Source organism: Bidens hawaiensis, unplaced genomic scaffold, assembly GCF_021521415.1.
Source record: "Bidens hawaiensis isolate Kalapana, Puna unplaced genomic scaffold, B.hawaiensis_p1.1 tig00022676_1, whole genome shotgun sequence".
NCBI lineage: Eukaryota > Viridiplantae > Streptophyta > Magnoliopsida > Asterales > Asteraceae > Bidens > Bidens hawaiensis.
In genome coordinates, this window is record NW_027493539.1 from 329,709 (window position 1) to 353,792 (window position 24,084).

The 24,084-nt window shown below is 41.0% G+C and overlaps 1 protein-coding gene across 1 annotated transcript; it reads left to right on the top strand.

Annotated features, from left to right (window-relative positions):
* Positions 1-3,182: 3,182 nt before the first annotated feature.
* On the top strand, positions 3,183-6,644 carry LOC143566024 (protein TIFY 5A-like). Its single transcript, XM_077052815.1, has 3 exons — positions 3,183-3,300; positions 4,903-5,002; positions 6,383-6,644. The coding sequence occupies exons 1-3, from the start codon at positions 3,227-3,229 to the stop codon at positions 6,560-6,562; spliced, it is 354 nt and encodes a 117-aa protein (XP_076908930.1). The 5' UTR covers positions 3,183-3,226; the 3' UTR covers positions 6,563-6,644.
* Positions 6,645-24,084: the final 17,440 nt, after the last annotated feature.

The following is a 24,084-nucleotide window of genomic DNA, read 5'->3' on the forward strand; positions in this document are numbered from 1 at the left end:
AAAGAACTTCAAATCACCCACACCTTTACCTCAGTGGCGCACCCGCAGGGTAATGGTGAGGTGGAAAGAGCAAATAGGAGCATCGTCGACGGCATAAAGAGAAGACTATTGGAACATAGATCCGGCTGGGTGGACGAAGTTCCACACGTACTTTGGGCACACAGAACGATGAAAAAGGCAAGTACGGGAGAAACCCCGTTCAGCCTCACTTATGGCACTGAAGCCATGGTCCCGGTCGAAATTGGTCTACCCTCACCAAGGGTCATGATTCAATCAGAGGACAATGATGCGGAAAGACGGTTAGACCTTATGCTAACCGAGGAACGCAGAGAGTTAGCCGCAGCGCGTGAAGAGAACTACAAACGACAAATGCAAAAGTACTACAACACGCGGGTAAAACTCTGCAACTTCAACGTAGGAGACTACATATTGCGTAACAACGAGGCTTCGAACCAAGAGCGCCCAGGAAAGCTGGTCCCTGTCTGGGAAGGTCCGTACGTTATCAAAGAAGTTCTGGGAAAGGGCGCATACCGGCTCAAAAGGCTCGATGGCACTCCCGTCCCAAGAACATGGAACGGAGCTCAATTACGCAAATGTTACATGTAGATCAATTCCAAATTCGTAAAGAAATGGCCCAGAGCCACTTCTATGGAAATGATTCTCCTTAGAACATCGACGCTGATGATTTTACATTTATATTTTTAACTTTCCACACGGATATGCCGGTCTTCACCGAATACATAAGTGTGAAAGCCGTTGCGTGGGGAAGGCGGTAAAACCCGCATAAACCCAAAAAACGGCAAACCTTCACGCAGGTCAGTTAAAGGTAAAGTTCAGTCATCCCACTAAATGAAAGTGCCGGTCCTAACCGCACAAATCATGAGAGGAAACCGAACCTATTGACAACCGCGCGTCGAACGGTTAACTTATCCAAAACACTGGGAAAATTGCTAAAAAAAAAAATATATATGCATGCGCAAGTCATGTAACGTTTATAACGCAAGTCCCAAAGATTCAAAAGTAAGCGGGAAAATACCCCTTACCTTGGCAACCAAGTAACTATAAGACGGGTGCGGGTACAGTGTTAAGGCAAAACCCTTCACATACTTAGCACCCGCAGGGAATTGAAGCCAAGAATACCTCAGCAACCAAGTAACTATAAGACGGGTGCGGGTACAGTGTCAAGGCAAAACCCTTCACATACCTAGCACCTGCAGGGAATTGACGCCAGGAATACCTTGGAAGTAAAGTAACTATAAGACGAGTGCGGGTACAGTGTCAAGGCAAAACCCTTCACATACCTAGCACTCCGCAGGGAAATGAAACCAAGAAGGATCTTCTGGGCCATGCTTGCGAAAACGGGAATAACATCCCCGCATAGCAGGAACGTCGAGAACTAGATTGTTTGAAGCTTCAAGATGGAATTGGTGGTTTTAACATAATTGATCACTATGTTCAAATTTACTAAAACCTCATGGAGAATCCACACAACTAGGACTCAACGCTCCTGACTTGCGAGGAGGTTACAGACCTACCCGCATCATACCCAAAGATCAAGCAGGAAAGTCGGGAATTTCTGCAAGTGACATTAGGACTTCCGCGGGAAGAATCCCCATGGAAAACCTTAAAACTAAACCCTTTTCAAAAACCCTTTGCTTAAGTCCAAAAGTTCACCTCACTTTATTAAACATTCATGAGAAGAACATGGACTGGGGGGACTTGAAGAGGTAGGTCCCAGCAGAGCCCAGTTGGACCCGTAAGACTCACCTCAAAGAGAGACGTCTGCGCAGTTGGACCCACAAGACTCACCTCAAAGAGGGACGTCTGCGCTAAGACCAAACTCGCAAGACTCACCTCAAAGAGAGACGTCTGCGCAGAAACCAACTGGATCGGCAGGACCCACCATGCTCAGAGACGTGACGTCCTTACGCGCAGTACGCAAGCTGTTCCCGCAGGAAACGCCTCCCAATGGTTTCCAAGTACTCCGCCTGTTCCCGCAGTTACGGATACCAGCCATCAGGGAAGGCTACCCGCACAGCAAGGCTACACGCACAAGGCTTAACTCATAATAATTCAGTAGTCACCTGAAGAAGGAATGAGCAAGCCGGGAATACTCCCGCCCAAATGAGCCAGTCCGTACGATACTGGAAGATCTTTTGTACTGTACCTGACGAGGTATGGGCAAAAGATCTGACCAAAGATACGACAGTTCATTGACAACAGTATGGTGAGCAGCATGCTCTTGTACTGTATGTCACTATTAGCCGCTACCTACTCACCAACTCCTGTCATACCACGTGCATAGCCTGTAGTTGGTGGAAAAGGAATAGTACACAGCAGGCCTGGTCACTATCAGCCGCTGCCTACCCACCAACTACCAGCATGGCACGTGCGTAGGCCACAGTTGGTAGAACAGGAATACTATTCAGCCGGCTATACCTTCTTGGAAACCTACCTTCGGCTATAAATACCCCAAATGGTATGATCATCTCATCTTATCTTGTATCTTACATCTTATACCTGATATCTGCTCTAGCAATCTCTTAATATACACTTATATTCAAGAGCAATCTAGTCTGATTCTCACGCCGGAGGGTGGTCACAAGGAGGTACCCCCCCTTCTCAGTGACGAGCTCACGGTGTCTGTTTTGCAGGTCATCAGAAGAACCATCTTTTCCGGACCTAACCCCTCGTGGGAAACATCTATTTAACCCCCAGATTATCCGTAATCTGCCCGGGGTCGATTAGTGTTTCTTCAGTAGCCGTGGAAGTAAATAACCTTGACCGAACCACTTAACTTCTTATGTCATGTTTATTGCTTTCGTCTGTGTGAGAGATAATGAGATATATACAAACGGATTTATTTCTATACTTTATTAATGTTCTCATTGTATTTAGTAATCAATTAATGAGTTAAGGTTAGAAAGTAATGAGAATAATAATAATAAGATATTAATTGTAGTTTGTTGACTTTAATACGAGAAATTGGTCGACTAGAAGGATAACAAGATTGGTCTGGGAAGTTGCAAAAAGGTGGTGGCGGTGTTACCAAAATCATTTTAAACGTGTTTTCTTATTTTCTTTCTCTCCACGTACACCACACCCCACCACAGCCGCTTTCTTCTTTTTCGTTTTTTTTGGCATGCCATATGTATTTATATATATACATATATCATCTTCTTCTTTAATTCCTCATCTGTACGAATAATTAATATTTTCACATAATATGAGCAACAGCTGCAACTTGGAACTCCGCCTTGTGCCGTCATCCCCGATTCACCTCCCGCGACAACATCCAAGGTAATTAGATATATGTTCCTGATCGAACGGTTTGGTTTATGGTTTGACTGGAAACGACCATAACAAAAGCAAACTACAGACGAAAAACATTTTTTGCTATGTTTTTTTATGTTAATTTATTGTTTAATCTTCAAAAACTTTACCACATAATATTTGTGAAGATTAAGCATTTCACATGAGTACATTGTTGATGATCAACTTGTTTAATAATTGTTGATTTTGGAAAAAAATATTTCCAAACTTGATTCTCTGATTCGTTTTGATTTTATAACTTTATCTTTCACCATAAGGCTGGAGCCCGACCTTGGTTCAATTTGGTTTGGTTTTATCTTTCAACGGTTCAATTTCGTTTTTGGAGATAAACATTGTTACTAACTGTGTGTGGCTCACGCTATGACTTAAAACTCGTCAAAACTGGACTATGAACTACATGTAGTGATTCAACTTATGTTAAAAGTTCAAACAAACTTTAAATCCTCCATTTATTTTTAGCTTTTCCAACCATATAAAGACAATGTTAATTATAATAACATATACAGTGACCAGTCTCAAGATTTTATTTTATGAAGGGCAATAAAAGCTTTAGCGTATGAATAATAATATTTTTTATGGAGGGCGGTTGCACCCAATGTTTTTAAATGGTCCACCAAGTATAATGCCGCGACAACAAACTTTTCTTGAGTCGGGTTAGGGGTGTGTTTTTAGACCGTACCCGAATACCAAACCTGACCTGAGGCAACCCGAGAGCCGAATAACCCGACCTGAATCTATCCAACCCGTTTAAACATCTAACCTGAACCCGAACACGGGGATCAATTTTTTGGGTTGGTATTTGGGTTGAAATTCTCACATTCAGGTTGACCCGAATAAACTGAAGTAGGGTTAACCAAGGGACGCAACGTTGTTATAACTTCAGCATGTGTATATCACTGTACCACCATTCAAGTTAGTATTACTCGATATACATTAATCAACGTCACAAACAATTGAATAAACCCTAAATACTAAATAGTATTTACATCAATTTACAAGTATTGATAATTAGTCGTTTATTTTCATTTCCGCTAGAAGCAACACAATCACATTAGAAATTTCATAGAGGCTTTGATTGGTCGTTCTAATTGATTCAATAATAATAATAATAATAATAATAATAATAATAATAATAATAATAATGTATTCAGTTATGTTCTATACTAACTATATATGCTAACATGTTTTATAAATGAATATCGGATGTTCTCTAAACTATAATATATTATTGATTTTATATATTTATGATATTAAAGCTGAATAAATATTTTTTGTACTTGTTAAACCGGAAACCCGACCTGAATTTACCCGACCCGTTTGACCTGAAACCCGAACAAACCGAACTTATTTGGGTTGGTTCTCAGGTCAATTGCCTTTAAGTTGAAACCTGAATAACCCGATCCAAACAACTTGAAACCCGAGAAAAATACACGAAGAACACCCCTAAGTCGGGTTACCATAGCTAATAAAATCCAGTAACGCAGAAAGTTTAAAATATAGCTTTGAAATATGAGAAGTTATTTCTAGGTAAATATTAAATTACTAATTAATATTTGTTTTGAACATTAGTTACGACATAAAGATGTCTGGTGAAGACTTGAAGGAGAAGCAAAAACTAACGATTTTTTATGACGGAAAAGTCAGCGTTTGTGACGTTACAGAGCTTCAGGTAATTAATTAATTAATTTTCATGCATTTGCTTCTTTATTTTGATTTCCTCTTGTAAACTGTCGTCAACTAATTAAATACCTGCCTAACTTATGCTTTATCACTATTATTATTAGTATGAATTTAGCAAAAAGAACTTGAAAACTATATTTTTTTAATATATATTTTTTTTCATTTTTATGTTATTAATATGAATTTAGCAAAAACAAAAGAAAAAAAAAATGTGTGTAGTTCGCAAAATTACGTATATGTCTATCTCGCAATCTACATATACTTACCTCGGATGAGATACATATATATGTGTAACTTTGGAAAATACATGCGTACTTCCGCATGTCAGTCACATATACATGCGTACTAAAAATATATTAATTTAATACTGTCGCAAAATTGATCGCAGAATATTTTTTTTTCTAATATTAGGAAACCAGCCACGAACGATTTAGAAAGAAATAGATATACTCAGGGGCGAAGTTCTTTGGGGACCAGGGGTGGCCCCGGCCACTGCCGTTTTCTCCGTTAGTAGGGTAAAATTCGCGATTTTTCTCAAAAGTTTTTATAGGTATTACATGCGGTCACCCCCGATATATTTTTTCAAAATGCTACCGGTCACCACTGATTGTTTTCTTTAAATATAATACCCCATCATTTGTTTTTTTTTCTAATACCTCGCAGTGTTTATAACAAAAGTTACACAATAGTAGTCGAATAGTAAAATATTTGTTTTTATAAATATTTTAGGTCTTTGCAATTCTTCTTCTAGGTATTCACCCTTATGGATGAGATCGGTACCGTATCGGTACCGGTACCGGTACCGATACCAAATTATTTGATTCGGTACCGGTATTTAAGGTAAAATTTGAGATATACCGGTACCGAAACTCAAAACTTTGGTATTTATTCGGTACCGGCACCATATTTTGCTTATCCTTACTCACCATTCATCTTGCATTATTATGAATATTTTAGGCATTTGTTGGTTAAAAAATTCGTTTGTTTTTTTTTATTATAAAACAGTTGTTTAAATAAATGAAGAAAAAATAGATATATAGATATCATATTGTTTGATCTGACCCGACCCGAATCACCGACACGAACCGAATCGTCGATCCGAAGGTTTTGAGTCCGTGACTTCGGTCACCCCGTGACTAAGCCCAAGATTCGCCACTGAAAATACTCTTGTCACATAATCGGTTGTGAACTTTTTAAATAAAATAAATATATCTCCATCTTAAGAATTATCACGTTTTTTTACTTCAAAATGATTCGGCTCCAAAACTTATATGAAAAAAGCTAATATACAAATACTATAATTGTAAATGGTTGCTTTATAGTAATGTTTATAGTGATGTTAAGCATTTGAAAATATATTTCATGGCAGGCAAAGACAATCATAAAGCTAGCAAGTGAAGAGATGGATGAAAAATGTAGAAGAACACCAGGCTCAACGCCGTCTTCATCGCCATTAATGTCCGGTGGGCTTTCCATGAAAAGATCTCTGCAAAGTTTCTTACAAAAGAGAAAGCACAGAGCTCAAGCAACTTCTCCCTACCATCCTTAGCTTTTTACTTCAATTGTATGTCATGTGAATTATATGTGTATCACTCCATGGTATTAAATTGGTTTCTTTGTTTGATTTTTGTGTGGGGAGCTTAAGAAGTACAAGTCTTTGTTAAATTAAAAGTGGTTTCAGACTTACTATTATTATGATTATTGGTCGAAGGTACCGTTCTTATGATCACGCGTCATGCCTAGACAAGTTGTAGTTGAAGAAACGTGGATCGACTCACTGGTAGACGATCTACTTTCCTCGGGTGTGATTATGCTATTTCACCGATGGTTCTCTGGGATCTGGGTTCTTCCACCTACAAAATGAACAGCACCGTAAACTTACCCCTCAGAAAGGGACAGAGGGGTCCTCTTTGGGATAACCCTCCGGTGTGAGAATAAGAGTTTGTAGGAGAAGATAATAATATGAGAGTAAGGAAATTGGAGTGTATTGCTTAATATAGCTGAATACTGTGTAATTGAGTGTGTCTCCTTGTGGAGTTGATGTGGTATTTATAGTGCTAGGGTTTCCAATGATTGGGCTCAGACCCAATTAGGGCCTTGTTGGCCTCCTCCAATTGCTTTGCGCCACGTGTCCTTGGGACACCTGGTGCTTTTTCATTGGTTATAATCACGTGGTAGCACATGGGTTTTGCTGAGTTGTCCACCTTTCACTGGCAGCTGTCAACATCAGCATATTCTTATTCCTTAAAAAGATACCTTCTGGAAGGTTGTCTGACGTGCACAATCAAGGTTGCCCTAATCCTGATTTGGATAAGGACGAGGTTGATTATGTGCATGTGTGATATGCGCCTATCCTGAGGATGCGCGAGGTCTTCTCTTTATTCTCACGCGCAGATGTTTCATGCGCAAATGTGATATGCACGAGCATGTGATATGCGCCACGCGCGGATGCGCCACGCGCATATGTGATATGCGTGAGCATATGTGATGCGTGAGCATATGTGATGCCTGAGCATCTGTGGTGCCTGAGCATATGTGATGCCTGAGCATGTGATGCATGAGCATATGTGATATGCGTGAGCATATGTGATATGCGCCATGCGCATAGGTTTTGGCTTTGTGCCTTCATAATGTCTTGATTTCAAGCCTCTTGTCTATATCTTGTGGGTTGACCCGCCTCGCTCGGTGTTGAGGCGGGTACATACCTCTTCAAGCCCCCCCAGTCTAATGTGTGTCTTGTCTCGCGCGAGCGAGATAAGATAGATATTAGACTTAATAGTTTGCTCTTTTAGTAGGGGTTTGTCTTTTTCTTCTTATTAATCATCGTTGCGCGAAATTCTATCCTTTTGGTTGAAAACGAATCGTCCCTGTACGTGGTTGGTCGTTGCTGACATGCGTCAGTGATGGAGACGTGTCAGACCTTTCGTGTGCTCGAGGTGCTACAGTTGCCTTTCATGTCCCCTCACATAGTGTCAGGAACACGTGTCGCGCTCGCGTTGGTCCGTACCTGCGAGTGGTGGCGCGTGAACTCTGGCAGCACCTGTATCGTTTCTTTTCGTGTCCCCTCACACAGTGTCAGGGACACGTGTCGCGCTCGCGTTGGCTTACACCTGCGAGTGGGGGCGCGTGAAGTTCGATTAGTACCAAATTTTCTCTCTCCTGGGCCTATAAAAGCAAGCCCTTAGAGTTTTTATTCTTCATCTTCTTTGTTGTTTATTCGAAGCTTTCCTTTCTTTCATTCTATTCCGATTAGCTGTCTTCTGCTTCCAGATCTCTGTTCTTCAGATCATCCTTTGTCCGTTTTTACAGTTGTATGTCTGATAGCTCAGACAACACAATCTCCCCTATCCATCGCCGTGTTAAATCGTTAGTAATGTCTACGTTGAAGAAGACCGGCAAGGGGAAGAGGGCTGCTGAGGCCTCATCGGAGGAGGTAGGGAGGACCAAGGAAGTGAAGAAGTGGGATGAGATCCCCTGCAAACTGAGGCAGGCCGATTTTGACAGCCTTATCGCCTCTCAGGGTTTTCTCCCTGAGTATGGCTGCATGCTGCCGGCGGCCGGGCAAACGGCGGCGGACTCGTCTACCGGCTATATATCCCTTTACTGCCATTTTTTCACCCACTGCAACCTTCGTCTCCCGATGACAAGGTTTGTGGGTGCGGTGCTTAGGTTTTATGGGATTCATATATCCCAAGTCCATCCGTTTGGACTCGTGCGCATGACTCATTTTGAGTTTATGTGCAAATCTCAGCGCGAGGAGCCCACCCCTCGGCGCTTTCAGTTTTTTTAGAAGCCCAAGATCCAAGATTCTTGGTTCTCATTTATTCCTCGCAGTCAGAAGGTCAAGTGCTGCACTGTTTCATTCAAGAGCCTTCATGACTGGTCTGAGAGATTTTTTTACATTAAGGCTGGTGTGATCCCCATCCGCATGACCATGCGCGCGATCTCTTCTGCGCCTGCGGATGTGGGTGTCTTCAAGAACCCAACTGGCGCCTGGGTAAAAAAGTTGTCTGCCGAACCATCCCCCGCCAAGAACATTTGCGAGGAGGCGCTGGTGGGGGTTGGTATGAGCAGGAGGTGGGCCGACAGCGCGACTGAGCCCGTTATCCAAGTTGACGGCTTGTGTAAGTTAATCTCATTGCCTTACTTCTGCGCGAATATAATTCGTTTTGCTGATATCATTTGACTTGTTTTGTGCAGTCAGCAAGGAGTATGTCCACGCCGCCTATGATGAGCATATGGAGGGTGGCTCCGTCGCGCTGGGCGCTGGGGAGGTTGGCTTCCCCGATCGCTTCGATGACATGTTCATCCCTGTTGATCTGGGATTTCTCTTTGACAGCGATGCGCCTGGTAACCCTTTGTACTTATGCTTATGCCTTTATAATACCAGATTTGGCTAACCTTTCTGTTGCGTGTATTGTAGACGCGCTTGAGAACTACGAGCTGGAGCTCGCGGAAGAGGAGGAGGAGGAAGAGGCGCCCCAACTAAAGCGTAAGGCTAAAGGGAAAACTGGCGCAGGGGCCAGTAAAAAACAGAAGAAAGGTGATGCCCCTGTTGTTCAGGATCCTCCTACTCAGGCGAAGGGACTTGAGAAAACCCAGGGGTTTACCACCAAGTTTTCCCTGTCTTCCCTGCCTCAAAAAGTGGGCAGACCTCCTGTCCACACGAGGTATGGTGCCACTACCTCCTCCCTTCGCGCGTTGGAAAAGGGAAGCGGCGTTGCGCCTTCGACAGGTATACTTTGCTTATCCTTTGGTTATCTTTTATGGTTTTATGAGCGCGATTCTGATAGAATTACTAATGAATCTTTGCTCACTCAAATGTTTGTAGAGCCGGCGACCTTGGTGGATCAACCTCAAGCGCAACAAGATGCCGAGGCTGCGCCGGAGGTCGCTTCGAAGTCCCCTGTTTTACCCTCGAAAAAGGGTAGAATGGACTTTATGGCGATGTTTGCCTCGCGAACGGAGTTGCGCCAAGGTACGTATTGTGCTTTTATTTTCTGACTTTTTTCTTTTAGATCAAGTCATGAACCATTTCTTTTTGTTGATTTTTTCATAGGAGTCATAGCTGGCGTACAAGCTGCTGGCGGCACTCCTGGCGCCGGTGCCAGCGCCGTTGGTTCTGCTCCTGCTCCTGCAAGCGCTGAATCTCCCCTCATCGGGATTACTAAGGAGCAGGAGGCCGTTTTACGCGCCGACCTGGCGGCGTCGAGACCTCCCTCACCTCCTCCTGCGCACAGCCCTCCTCGCGAGACTGATTTTGGTTCTAGGTCGCAGGAGAAAAGGCCTGTTTCAGAGGAGGATGAGGAGTTTGATGTTGAAGACTCCGACGGCGGCCGCGCCAGCCCTGCAGCGCCACGAGATCGCGCACAGTGTGTGCAGTGTGAACAGAATGACCATCTTCCGGCGCGCGCGCCCTTTTTGTTCCATGAACGTTTTGCTTGTCAAACGCTAGCCTTTGTGTTAAGTCGGCTGACTTTTTGTGTTTGACCAGCTCATTGTACTTGTCCATTAGACGTCGTTGCTCGTTTATGAGCCATTCTTTGGGGTCATTGGTTTCATCTTCTGGACCCATTGGTCCCTTTTGTTTCGCGCCGGCAAGATTTTGGAACGTGAGATCGTCTGGAGGAGTTTCAGTCTGGCCATGAGGAGTTGTGATGAAGGGACGGTTACTGGTGGTGCGCGTAGAATCACGCGGCACCCTCAGAAACTGCTGTCCCTCATTAACATCCTCACGTTCAATATTCTCCAGAACTTGATCAAAATTACGAACGCCAGAAACCATGGTGAAAATTTGTTTTTTTTAGAGATCTGATGAGATCTTGTTGCCGTTGTAACAGGTGATGGCGCCAATGAAGAAACGTGGATCGACTCACTGGTAGACGATCTACTTTCCTCGGGTGTGATTATGCTATTTCACCGATGGTTCTCTGGGATCTGGGTTCTTCCACCTACAAAATGAACAACACCGTAAACTTACCCCTCAGAAAGGGACAGAGGGGTCCTGTAACGATTCCGGCAAATCCAGGTATACCCTAGCCGGAATATACTATTTACATGTCATTTAATACTGATTATATGGGTTATAGTACGTTTAAACGAGTATATATGATTCATAGTACGAATCATACTCGATTATATAGTGAATCGTATTGGAATTACAATTAACCAATGAACGATTATTGAAACCCGAACGAATCGGGAATTTCATTATAGACGATGTATATAATGTTTAGTGATATTTACGAAGTATTAATGCTTCGGGATAGGTGAATTATAGCACAGAAAAAGGATTTCGATTTAATGGTACGTCGGTACGCTAAACGAAACCTTTAACACCAAACCAAGCAAGAGACGATCAATCAAGCCGAAAAAGATGCGTAATTATTAATAATATGATGTTTTAATGTCATGGGATAAGTTTTTTAAAGTTTTTAAATCAGTTTTATATAAATTTTATTTTAACCCGAAAAACAACCATTTTAGGCTCGTTTTAAGCCGAATTACGAGTTTAAACGAGAAACGAACTGAACCAGATTATCCACAACACTATCCAGATTGTGTAATCTAGATATGTGGCCATGGTTTGAGATGTGGGGCCCCCCACACCCCCTCACATGGCCGGCCATATGGTCAAACACACACACACTTCATATTTTTTTCTTTTACACCCAAAAACACAACAAATTCTCTCAAAATCTCTAACTCCTTCAAGGGTTCTTGCAAGATCATCCATTTCCTTTAAGTATTAACCAAGATTTTGAAGGTATAAACATGTTATAATACATGATCTTTGGTATTATTTACTTGGTTTGATTTGTTTTGCAAGAACAAAAAGGTTCCAAGTGACAAATGGGTGAAAACCCGAGATGGAACCGGTTCTTGTGTGATCAAAGGATGTATACAAGTTATACAAAGGATCTTGATCCAAGTAATTAGTTAAAAGTGTTTAGAATAGATTTTTACGGTTAGAATCTTTGTTTTTACATAAAAACCGACACTAGGAAAGAAATGGCTTGATTGTTGGTAAAGTTTGCTTGGTGTGGTGTTGTTGTGCTTGAAAGTGTTGTATCTAGCGGCTAGCAAAGGCTAGAAACCGAGATCCTTGCGATCAAAAGCTAGAAAACACAAGATAGTTCGGTTTTTGTGTGTTTATGAAAAATGGACAGATTGTTGTGTACTTAGAGTTGGGTCACGAAATTTCACAGAGATGATCTACACATGAAAATATGAGATCTGTGAATTTTTGGTAATTTTTGGATAAAAGATGAATATTTGGTGAATTTAATGCTCGGTTTTGGCCAAAAATAGTGAAAAATAGCAAAACATGATGAAAAATTCCGGAAAATTTAAGATAAGCTTTTTATAACATATAAAAGTCACCCACAAAATTTGAGCTCAGTTGGAAAAGTCTAAGTAGGCTTTTCGGTGATACGAGTTCTAGGGCTTTCTAGCTCGGTTTTGGGTGAAAATGGCTTGAAAAATAAGTTTTAAAATCTGGGAAAATTCCAGAAAGTTATGAGGATGATAAAGATCATCCCAGAAAAATTTGGGATTTTTCTAAAAGTGTTTTGGTATTTTTGATATATTTAGTGTTTTAACAAGATTTAAAAATAGATAAATAAATGTAAATGTAGGAAAATAAATCTGGGAAAATTCCAGAAAGTTATGAGGATGATAAAGATCATCCCAGAAAAACTTGGGATTTTTCTAAAGTGTTTTGGTATTTTTGATATATTTAGTGTTTTAACAAGATTTAAAAATAGATAAATAAATGTAAATGTAGGAAAATAAATCTGGGAAAATTCCAGAAAGTTATGAGGATGATAAGGATCATCCCAGAAAAATTTGGTATTTTTTCTAAAGTGTTTTGATATTTTTGACATATTTAGTATTTTATAAAGATTTAAAAATAGATAAATATATGTAAACTTACAAAAATAAATCTGGAAAAATTCCAGAGAGTTATGAGAATGACAAGGATCATTCCAGAAAAATTTGGGATTTTTCTAAAGTATTTTGATATTTTTGATATTTTTAGTGTTTTTAATGAGATTTAAAAATAGGTAAATAAATGCAAATATAGGAAAATAAATCTGGAAAATTTTATAAAATTTTCTTTCTGTCAAAATAAGTTTTGAGTAAAATTTCAAGACCCGAGACTAAACGGGTAATTATTTGTGCTAAAATGAACATAAAAACAATTATTTAAAGCTTAAAACGTGTAAACCGGCAAAGTTCGCATAAGCGAGCTGACTGGTACACGAAAACTTTAAAATAGACTATTTTCATAAATCTAAGTAACTTAAGTAAAAATAAATCATCCGAAAATAATTCGGATGATTTGGGTAATTTTACCCGATTTTACCGTTTTCGGCACCGAAAGACCGGAAACGGGCCCCACGGCCAAAACGGGGTGTCAAACCGAGCTATAATTTCATCACTTTAATTGACTATCAAACTCTAAGCAATGTCATAATCTGAGTCCTTAGAAGTGTCACGGGGTTAACATTGTCCCCGAATCGAGTACAGTACTGGGTTAACAGTGTTCCCAGATGTACCGATTTATACATATTTAAGTTATGAGAATTGTATAGTAATGGCTAGATATTATATTACAGATCCAGGCACGTAGCTGTTCCTTATATTACTCATCGACTCACCAAAGGTGAGTTTTCACGAGCCCCTTTTAATGAATTGTTTTAATTATATTTTCCCGGGGCGGAAAACATGTCTTATTTAAAGTATTTAAGTACATACCGATCGTATGGAAATACTTGTACATTTATATATATATGGACTGATGCATAGAATATATAAAATGTTTATAATGTGTTATTGTTCTGGGGTAACATAGTTCCCAGGGGTTATATTGTTCTGGGGTAACATAGTTCCCAGGGGTTATTATTGTTCTGGGGTAACATAGTTCCCAGGGGTTATATTATTCTGGGGTAACATAGTTCCCAGGGGTTGATATTATGCTGGGGTAACATAGTTCCCAGGGGTTGTTATTATTCTGGGGTAACATAGTTCCCAGGGGTTGTTATTGTTCTGGGGTAACATAGTTCCCAGGGGTTATTATTATTCTGGGGTAACATAGTTCCCAGGGGTTATTATTATTCTGGGGTAACATAGTTCCCAGGGGTTATTATTGTTCTGGGGTAACATAGTTCCCAGAAAGTTATTGGAAATGTTCTGGGGTAACTTAGTTCCCAGCATGATTATATGGTTAATAAATGATTATTAAAAATGATTTGTCAGTGTTTATTTAAATTAGTGAAACTCACCAACTATTCGTAGTTGACCCGTTTTCTTTACATGTTTTCTAGGTATGCCCAAGTTGGAATGATTGATATGTGCTTAAATATCTGTGCTACCTGTTGGAAGCTTGCTGCTCTATGTTTTGTAATGAACTTATTAATGTTTTATTGGTAATATATGTGTGTAACACCTAGACAGTAACGCAACTCGCAACAATGTAATATGTTATAAATTAATGTAGTGGTGTTTTCTTTATAAGCAATGCTGTTGATATCAGATGTGTCTGTTGCATCCCGTGTACGTTTCCGCTGCGGTTACGGGGTGTTACAGAACTTGGTATCAGAGCCATTGGTTATAAAGAATTAGGATGTCTTTAAAAGATACCTAAAATATAACCAGTAGCTCAAGTATTATAGGATCTGAATATCAACTAATAATATATTGTGACGAGATCGGGATGAACTTGGATGGACAAGTGGGTTATTATGGTCCGGAACATAATAACAGACTTGTCTGCACGAGTGAATTCAGGGGAAGTCACGGGGGACTTAAATAGGTAAAACTGGCAACATATGTGTAAATGTATAATAATATTATTATGTGGCTAAATTGTATAAGTAGTGCATGATTTATTTAATTATGAATTACACTATGGAAAAGACTATATGTTTGTTAACTTGTGTGCAGGTAATAATGGAAAGAAACCCTAGTATGTCGACGGAAGAGGACCCGGAAGAGGTCAGTTCCGGGGCCTCTGGAAGCCCAAGTGAAGTACCCAGCTCCGAGCCTTCAGAGGCTAGTCTTAGTGCCTCTAGGCAGACCACCCCAGCTAGGAGTGCTAGTATACCCTCCCCTGTTAGGGTTACCAGGTCTCCTACCCCGCCCGCACCACAGACTGGCCCGATTCCCCTTAGGCGCGGTCCTCGCCTCACGGCGCGGATCAGTGCCCCATATATTCCGCCCACTGTTACCCCACCCCGATCCACTTACCATGTGGGCGAGTCTTCCCGCCCTCAGCCCGAGCCTGCAACCCTACCTGTGTGGGGTCTCCCAAGGCAGGAACGGGACTTGACGGGGTGGCTACGTGTTCTCACCGAGCAGGTGAACGAGCACTCTGCTGCCCTGGTCGTGGGGGTTCAGCGGCGGGCGTACCTAGGGGACAACATACTGGACCACCAGTATGCTATCAACCAGTTAAAGAGGGAGTGCTCATACTCCCACTGGTTGATCGAGCGGATGGAAACCCGAATGCGGGTTATGGTGGCGGTGTTGGTGGCGCTGGTGGCGGTGATGGTGGGGTTGGTTTACCACCATGTGTAGATGTGTTGATAGTAGAATCTTGAACCGCTTTTTGATACTCCGTGTAAGTAGTTAGTGGTGATACTAACACGGAGTGAATCTTGTTTAGTTATAGTACAACCACTGGCCCATAGGGGGTCTCTTGTAGGGCATATCATTATCGATACTTTTGGGTATCATTCAAGCACTGACCCATTGCGGGTTATGTCGAGGATGATACCAACATAGGCCCTTTGTATTAAATCTTAGTTGTGTAATGTTGACTGAAAGTATGTAAATTGATGTTTGTGTAATATGAATCAATGTTTATTAATGAATGAAGTATGTATTGTGTTTTATATTTTGAGATGGTATTGATTATATATATTTCTTTGATGATTGTGTAGAATGGCACCGAAACGATCAACGAAAGTATCGGAAGTAGATGTGAGCCGTTTGATTGCTCAACAGTTGGAGGCGGCGATACCGGATATAGTATCGCGCATCGCCGCCAGTATTAATAACTCGACCAATCCAACCCCTCCGAGCAATCAAACGCCCATAAATAATGATGGGGAACAAAACGCTAATCCTCCAAGGAATGACAACACTATGCCGAGTACTGACGCACCGCCTACGGTGGTCGCTACCGACAGTAATGGCCCAATCCCTACTGTAGAGACCAACCGCACTGGACCATCCAGGGGTTGTTCAATCAAGGACTTTATGTTATGCAAGCCTTTAGAATTTAACGGGTCGGAAGGACCGAATGGTTTAGTGAAATGGTTAGAGAAAATAGAATCAGTGGTAAATATCAGCAACTGTCCCGATGATTGTGTCGTTAAGTACGCCACCTGTACGTTCACAGACCATGCCTTGACATGGTGGAACACCATAGTACAGACTCGAGGTCAGGCGGCGACAAACCGCATGACATGGGCAGAGCTTAAGGATCTTGTTTTGAAACATTTCTGCCCAAAGAATGAATTGCAGAAACTGGAACATGAGTTGTGGAACCTAGAGATGCATGGGGCGGACCACTTGGGATATACCAACCGGTTTAATGAACTGTCACGATTAGTGCCGTGGTTGGTCACCCCAGAGTCAAAAAGGGTGGAACGTTATATTTGGGGACTTACTCCAGTAGTGAGGAGTATAGTTAACGCGGGAGGGCACCAGACGTATGAGGGTGCAGTGACACAGGCTGGTATTGTCACGTATGATTTCTTAAGGAGCGGATCGATAAAGGCGACGGGAGAGTCGGCTGGGGGAAAGCGAGGTACGTATGACAATAGGATCCGAGAGAAGCAGCAAAACAAACGAGCTAGGCCCGCTGCCCAGAGCTATGCCATGACTAGTTCGGGCGGAAGGCAAGAACCGCAGAGGGGAACGTTTCCTAAATGCGGGAAATGTGGTTATCACCATAGTGGCGTGTGCAAGGAGGTGGTGTGCCACCGGTGTGGCAGGGTTGGACACTACGCACCAAATTGTAAGACAAATCTGAACAATCTGAACCGTCAACCACAACCTATTCGGGCGCAACCATTTAGAACTCAACCAGCCCGACAGCAGAACACGCAAGGAAACCAGATGGTGACCACTAGCCGTGCTTGCTACGAATGCGGCGGCACGGATCACTTCAAAAGGAACTGCCCGAAACTGAATCAGGGAGGAAACGGGAGACAACTCGCGGGTCAGCCATCGTCGTCCAATCCGGCGCGAGGCCGGGCATTTGTGATGGGAGCGAACGAGGCGCGCCAGGACCCCAGCGTAGTGACAGGTACCTTCCTCGTCTCTGATCATTACGCTTCTGTATTATTTGATACAGGCGCCGATAGAAGTTTTGTCTCCGTTAGATTCCTTTCGATAGCAAACCTTCCTATTGGTGAAACCATAGAACCCTACACCGTAGAGGTTGCTAACGGTAAAACCATGATAGTTAATCGGATTGTTCGGAATTGCCCTTTTATTCTAAGCGAACAATCCTTCCTGATTGACTTGTTACCGGTAGAATTGGGTAGTTTTGACGTGATAGTGGGAATGGATTGGTTGGCACGTAATAGGGTAGAAATAAACTGTGAAAAGAAAACCGTCAAGATCCGGGTGTCGGATGACGAGGAGGTATTAGTGCAGGGAGAAAAATCCGGCACCATGATACCATTTATATCCCACCTCAAGGTGTTGAAATATATACGTCAGGGATGTGTGGCGTATCTAGCGAGCCTGACGGCCGCTGATTCTGAGGAAAAACAGGTGGACGATATTCCCGTGGTGCGCGAATTTCCACAAGTTTTTCCAGAGGAACTTCCTGGATTACCGCCAACCCGACAAGTCGAATTCAGAATCGACTTATTACCTCAAGCCGGCCCTGTTGCTAAGGCCCCTTACAGACTTGCACCGTCCGAGATGCAAGAACTATCCAACCAGTTGCAGGAATTGTTGGATAAGGGGTTTATACGTCCCAGTTATTCCCCGTGGGGTGCACCTGTACTATTTGTGAAAAAGAAGGACGGGAGCCTTCGAATGTGCATTGACTACAGGGAATTGAACAAGTTAACCATCAAAAATAGGTATCCTCTTCCCCGAATCGATGATTTGTTCGACCAACTACAAGGTGCGAGCTATTTCTCAAAGATTGATCTTAGATCGGGATACCACCAAGTTAGAATTCAAGAGGAGGATGTCCCAAAAACCGCGTTTCGGACTCGCTACGGCCATTACGAATTTTTAGTTATGCCTTTTGGGCTAACAAATGCGCCGGCGGTATTCATGGATCTCATGAACCGAGTCTGTAAACCTTACCTCGACAAATTCGTCATTGTATTTATTGACGATATTTTGATATATTCAAAAAGTAAAGAAGAGCATGAGCGACATTTGAGGTTAATTTTGGAGCTTTTGGATCAGGAGAAGTTATATGCAAAATTCTCCAAGTGTAACTTCTGGTTACAAGAGGTGCAATTCCTCGGTCATGTTATAAACCACCAAGGAATACACGTTGATCCGAGTAAGGTTGAAGCTATTAAGAATTGGCAAGCGCCTAAATCTCCGAAAGAAATTCGCCAATTCTTAGGCTTAGCTGGATACTATCGTCGATTTATAGAGAACTTTTCCAGCATCGCCCAACCTTTAACCCTCCTGACTCAAAAGGATCGGAGATATGATTGGGGTGAAGAGCAGGAAGCGGCGTTTCAAACGCTAAAGCAAAGATTGTGCCAAGCGCCAATCTTAAGTCTCCCCGACGGAGACGATGGATTTGTTGTATATTGTGACGCATCCCGTAAAGGGTTAGGGTGCGTGTTAATGCAAAATAAAAAGGTCATAGCCTATGCGTCTCGACAGTTAAAAGTTCATGAGAAAAACTACACTACTCATGACTTGGAACTGGGAGCAGTCATCTTTGCACTTAAAATTTGGAGACACTATCTCTACGGTACAAAGTGCACCATATTCACTGATCATAAAAGTTTGCAACACATATTCGATCAGAAAGAACTGAATATGAGGCAACGAAGATGGGTCGAGTTGCTGAGTGACTATGACTGTGACATACGATATCACCCCGGCAAGGCTAACGTTGTAGCCGATGCCTTGAGTAGAAAGGATCGAGTCAAGCCACTACGTGTGCGAGCCTTGGGGATGATAGTCCAGTCGAACCTTTCAGATATGATTCGAGTCGCTCAACGCAAGGCGTTGAAAGAGGGCCAATTGGATAAAGAAGGACTTTACGGGAATGAGAAGAATTTCGAACAGCGTGTGGACGAAATTCTTTATTTCAAAAATCGGATTTGGATCCCGACCCTCCATGACCTTCGTGATTTGATCATGGATGAAGCACATAAATCGAAATATTCCATACATCCGGGATCAGATAAAATGTACAAGGATGTGAAAGAATTTTACTGGTGGCCAGGAATGAAAAAGGATATAGCCACATACGTCGGCAAGTGTACGACGTGTGCGAGAGTTAAGGCGGAACACCAGAAACCCTCGGGAATGCTACAACAGCCGGAAATTCCGGAATGGAAGTGGGAACAGATCACAATGGATTTTGTGACACATCTCCCCAAGACACCCCGAGGTCATGATGCGATTTGGGTAATCGTGGATCGGTTAACCAAATCGGCACATTTTATTCCAATTAGGAATACTTTTAACACTGAGAGACTTGCGCAAATTTATATAAATGAAATAGTGTCTCGTCATGGCATCCCCATCTCGATCATCTCCGATAGGGATAGCCATTTCACCTCCAAACTTTGGCAAGCTGTCCAAGAAGCATTGGGAACACGTATTGACCTAAGCACAGCTTACCACCCTCAGACCGATGGTCAGTCCGAGAGGACCATTCAAACATTGGAGGATTTGCTTCGTGCCTGCGTACTGGACTTTAAGGGAAATTGGGATCAACATCTCCCACTCGTTGAATTTTCCTATAATAACAGTTACCATAGCAGTATAAAGGCAGCACCTTATGAAGCATTGTATGGACGTAAGTGCCGATCACCACTTTGTTGGTCTGAAGTGGGTGACCCGCAGATCATTAGATCGGATCTGGTCCAGGAGACGACCAGCAAGATTCTTGAAATTAAGAACAACCTAAAAGCCGCACGGGATCGACAGAAGAGTTATGCCGATACCCGTCGAAAGCCGTTGTCATTCGAGAAAGGTGATAAGGTGTATTTGAAAGTATCACCGTGGAAGGGTGTGGTCAGATTTGGAAAGGCGGGGAAGTTAGCCCCGAGATACATTGGACCATTCGAAATAATTGCAAAAATCGGTCCTGTAGCTTACCGATTAGAACTGCCTGAGGAACTAAGTGCAGTTCACAACGTGTTTCATGTGTCAAACTTGAAAAGATGTCTGTCGGATGAGACATCGGTGTTACCCTTAGAGGGTGTTCAAATAAGTGATAGGCTCAGCATTGTAGAGGAGCCTATAGAAATAGTAGACGGGAAAATCAAACAACTTAGACACAATAAGATCTCGTTGGTCAAGGTTAGATGGAATTCGCAACGAGGCCCAGAATTTACTTGGGAACGAAAGGACGAATTTCGGAAGAAATACCCCCACCTGTTTCCTCAAAAGGAAGTAGTTGTCGCGTAAAATTTCGAGGACGAAATTTTTATAACGGGGGGAGAATGTAACGATTCCGGCAAATCCAGGTATACCCTAGCCGGAATATACTATTTACATGTCATTTAATACTGATTATATGGGTTATAGTACGTTTAAACGAGTATATATGATTCATAGTACGAATCATACTCGATTATATAGTGAATCGTATTGGAATTACAATTAACCAATGAACGATTATTGAAACCCGAACGAATCGGGAATTTCATTATAGACGATGTATATAATGTTTAGTGATATTTACGAAGTATTAATGCTTCGGGATAGGTGAATTATAGCACAGAAAAAGGATTTCGATTTAATGGTACGTCGGTACGCTAAACGAAACCTTTAACACCAAACCAAGCAAGAGACGATCAATCAAGCCGAAAAAGATGCGTAATTATTAATAATATGATGTTTTAATGTCATGGGATAAGTTTTTTAAAGTTTTTAAATCAGTTTTATATAAATTTTATTTTAACCCGAAAAACAACCATTTTAGGCTCGTTTTAAGCCGAATTACGAGTTTAAACGAGAAACGAACTGAACCAGATTATCCACAACACTATCCAGATTGTGTAATCTAGATATGTGGCCATGGTTTGAGATGTGGGGCCCCCCACACCCCCTCACATGGCCGGCCATATGGTCAAACACACACACACTTCATATTTTTTTCTTTTACACCCAAAAACACAACAAATTCTCTCAAAATCTCTAACTCCTTCAAGGGTTCTTGCAAGATCATCCATTTCCTTTAAGTATTAACCAAGATTTTGAAGGTATAAACATGTTATAATACATGATCTTTGGTATTATTTACTTGGTTTGATTTGTTTTGCAAGAACAAAAAGGTTCCAAGTGACAAATGGGTGAAAACCCGAGATGGAACCGGTTCTTGTGTGATCAAAGGATGTATACAAGTTATACAAAGGATCTTGATCCAAGTAATTAGTTAAAAGTGTTTAGAATAGATTTTTACGGTTAGAATCTTTGTTTTTACATAAAAACCGACACTAGGAAAGAAATGGCTTGATTGTTGGTAAAGTTTGCTTGGTGTGGTGTTGTTGTGCTTGAAAGTGTTGTATCTAGCGGCTAGCAAAGGCTAGAAACCGAGATCCTTGCGATCAAAAGCTAGAAAACACAAGATAGTTCGGTTTTTGTGTGTTTATGAAAAATGGACAGATTGTTGTGTACTTAGAGTTGGGTCACGAAATTTCACAGAGATGATCTACACATGAAAATATGAGATCTGTGAATTTTTGGTAATTTTTGGATAAAAGATGAATATTTGGTGAATTTAATGCTCGGTTTTGGCCAAAAATAGTGAAAAATAGCAAAACATGATGAAAAATTCCGGAAAATTTAAGATAAGCTTTTTATAACATATAAAAGTCACCCACAAAATTTGAGCTCAGTTGGAAAAGTCTAAGTAGGCTTTTCGGTGATACGAGTTCTAGGGCTTTCTAGCTCGGTTTTGGGTGAAAATGGCTTGAAAAATAAGTTTTAAAATCTGGGAAAATTCCAGAAAGTTATGAGGATGATAAAGATCATCCCAGAAAAATTTGGGATTTTTCTAAAAGTGTTTTGGTATTTTTGATATATTTAGTGTTTTAACAAGATTTAAAAATAGATAAATAAATGTAAATGTAGGAAAATAAATCTGGGAAAATTCCAGAAAGTTATGAGGATGATAAAGATCATCCCAGAAAAACTTGGGATTTTTCTAAAGTGTTTTGGTATTTTTGATATATTTAGTGTTTTAACAAGATTTAAAAATAGATAAATAAATGTAAATGTAGGAAAATAAATCTGGGAAAATTCCAGAAAGTTATGAGGATGATAAGGATCATCCCAGAAAAATTTGGTATTTTTTCTAAAGTGTTTTGATATTTTTGACATATTTAGTATTTTATAAAGATTTAAAAATAGATAAATATATGTAAACTTACAAAAATAAATCTGGAAAAATTCCAGAGAGTTATGAGAATGACAAGGATCATTCCAGAAAAATTTGGGATTTTTCTAAAGTATTTTGATATTTTTGATATTTTTAGTGTTTTTAATGAGATTTAAAAATAGGTAAATAAATGCAAATATAGGAAAATAAATCTGGAAAATTTTATAAAATTTTCTTTCTGTCAAAATAAGTTTTGAGTAAAATTTCAAGACCCGAGACTAAACGGGTAATTATTTGTGCTAAAATGAACATAAAAACAATTATTTAAAGCTTAAAACGTGTAAACCGGCAAAGTTCGCATAAGCGAGCTGACTGGTACACGAAAACTTTAAAATAGACTATTTTCATAAATCTAAGTAACTTAAGTAAAAATAAATCATCCGAAAATAATTCGGATGATTTGGGTAATTTTACCCGATTTTACCGTTTTCGGCACCGAAAGACCGGAAACGGGCCCCACGGCCAAAACGGGGTGTCAAACCGAGCTATAATTTCATCACTTTAATTGACTATCAAACTCTAAGCAATGTCATAATCTGAGTCCTTAGAAGTGTCACGGGGTTAACATTGTCCCCGAATCGAGTACAGTACTGGGTTAACAGTGTTCCCAGATGTACCGATTTATACATATTTAAGTTATGAGAATTGTATAGTAATGGCTAGATATTATATTACAGATCCAGGCACGTAGCTGTTCCTTATATTACTCATCGACTCACCAAAGGTGAGTTTTCACGAGCCCCTTTTAATGAATTGTTTTAATTATATTTTCCCGGGGCGGAAAACATGTCTTATTTAAAGTATTTAAGTACATACCGATCGTATGGAAATACTTGTACATTTATATATATATGGACTGATGCATAGAATATATAAAATGTTTATAATGTGTTATTGTTCTGGGGTAACATAGTTCCCAGGGGTTATATTGTTCTGGGGTAACATAGTTCCCAGGGGTTATTATTGTTCTGGGGTAACATAGTTCCCAGGGGTTATATTATTCTGGGGTAACATAGTTCCCAGGGGTTGATATTATGCTGGGGTAACATAGTTCCCAGGGGTTGTTATTATTCTGGGGTAACATAGTTCCCAGGGGTTGTTATTGTTCTGGGGTAACATAGTTCCCAGGGGTTATTATTATTCTGGGGTAACATAGTTCCCAGGGGTTATTATTATTCTGGGGTAACATAGTTCCCAGGGGTTATTATTGTTCTGGGGTAACATAGTTCCCAGAAAGTTATTGGAAATGTTCTGGGGTAACTTAGTTCCCAGCATGATTATATGGTTAATAAATGATTATTAAAAATGATTTGTCAGTGTTTATTTAAATTAGTGAAACTCACCAACTATTCGTAGTTGACCCGTTTTCTTTACATGTTTTCTAGGTATGCCCAAGTTGGAATGATTGATATGTGCTTAAATATCTGTGCTACCTGTTGGAAGCTTGCTGC

Bases quoted from the DNA above. Each gene is read 5' to 3' on its own strand.
- LOC143566024 (XM_077052815.1), top strand. From the start codon at position 3,227: ATGAGCAACAGCTGCAACTTGGAACTCCGCCTTGTGCCGTCATCCCCG. The intron at 3,301-4,902 runs GTAATTAGATAT...TTTGAACATTAG, and splicing joins CTCCCGCGACAACATCCAAG to TTACGACATAAAGATGTCTG. The intron at 5,003-6,382 runs GTAATTAATTAA...ATTTCATGGCAG, and splicing joins GTGACGTTACAGAGCTTCAG to GCAAAGACAATCATAAAGCT.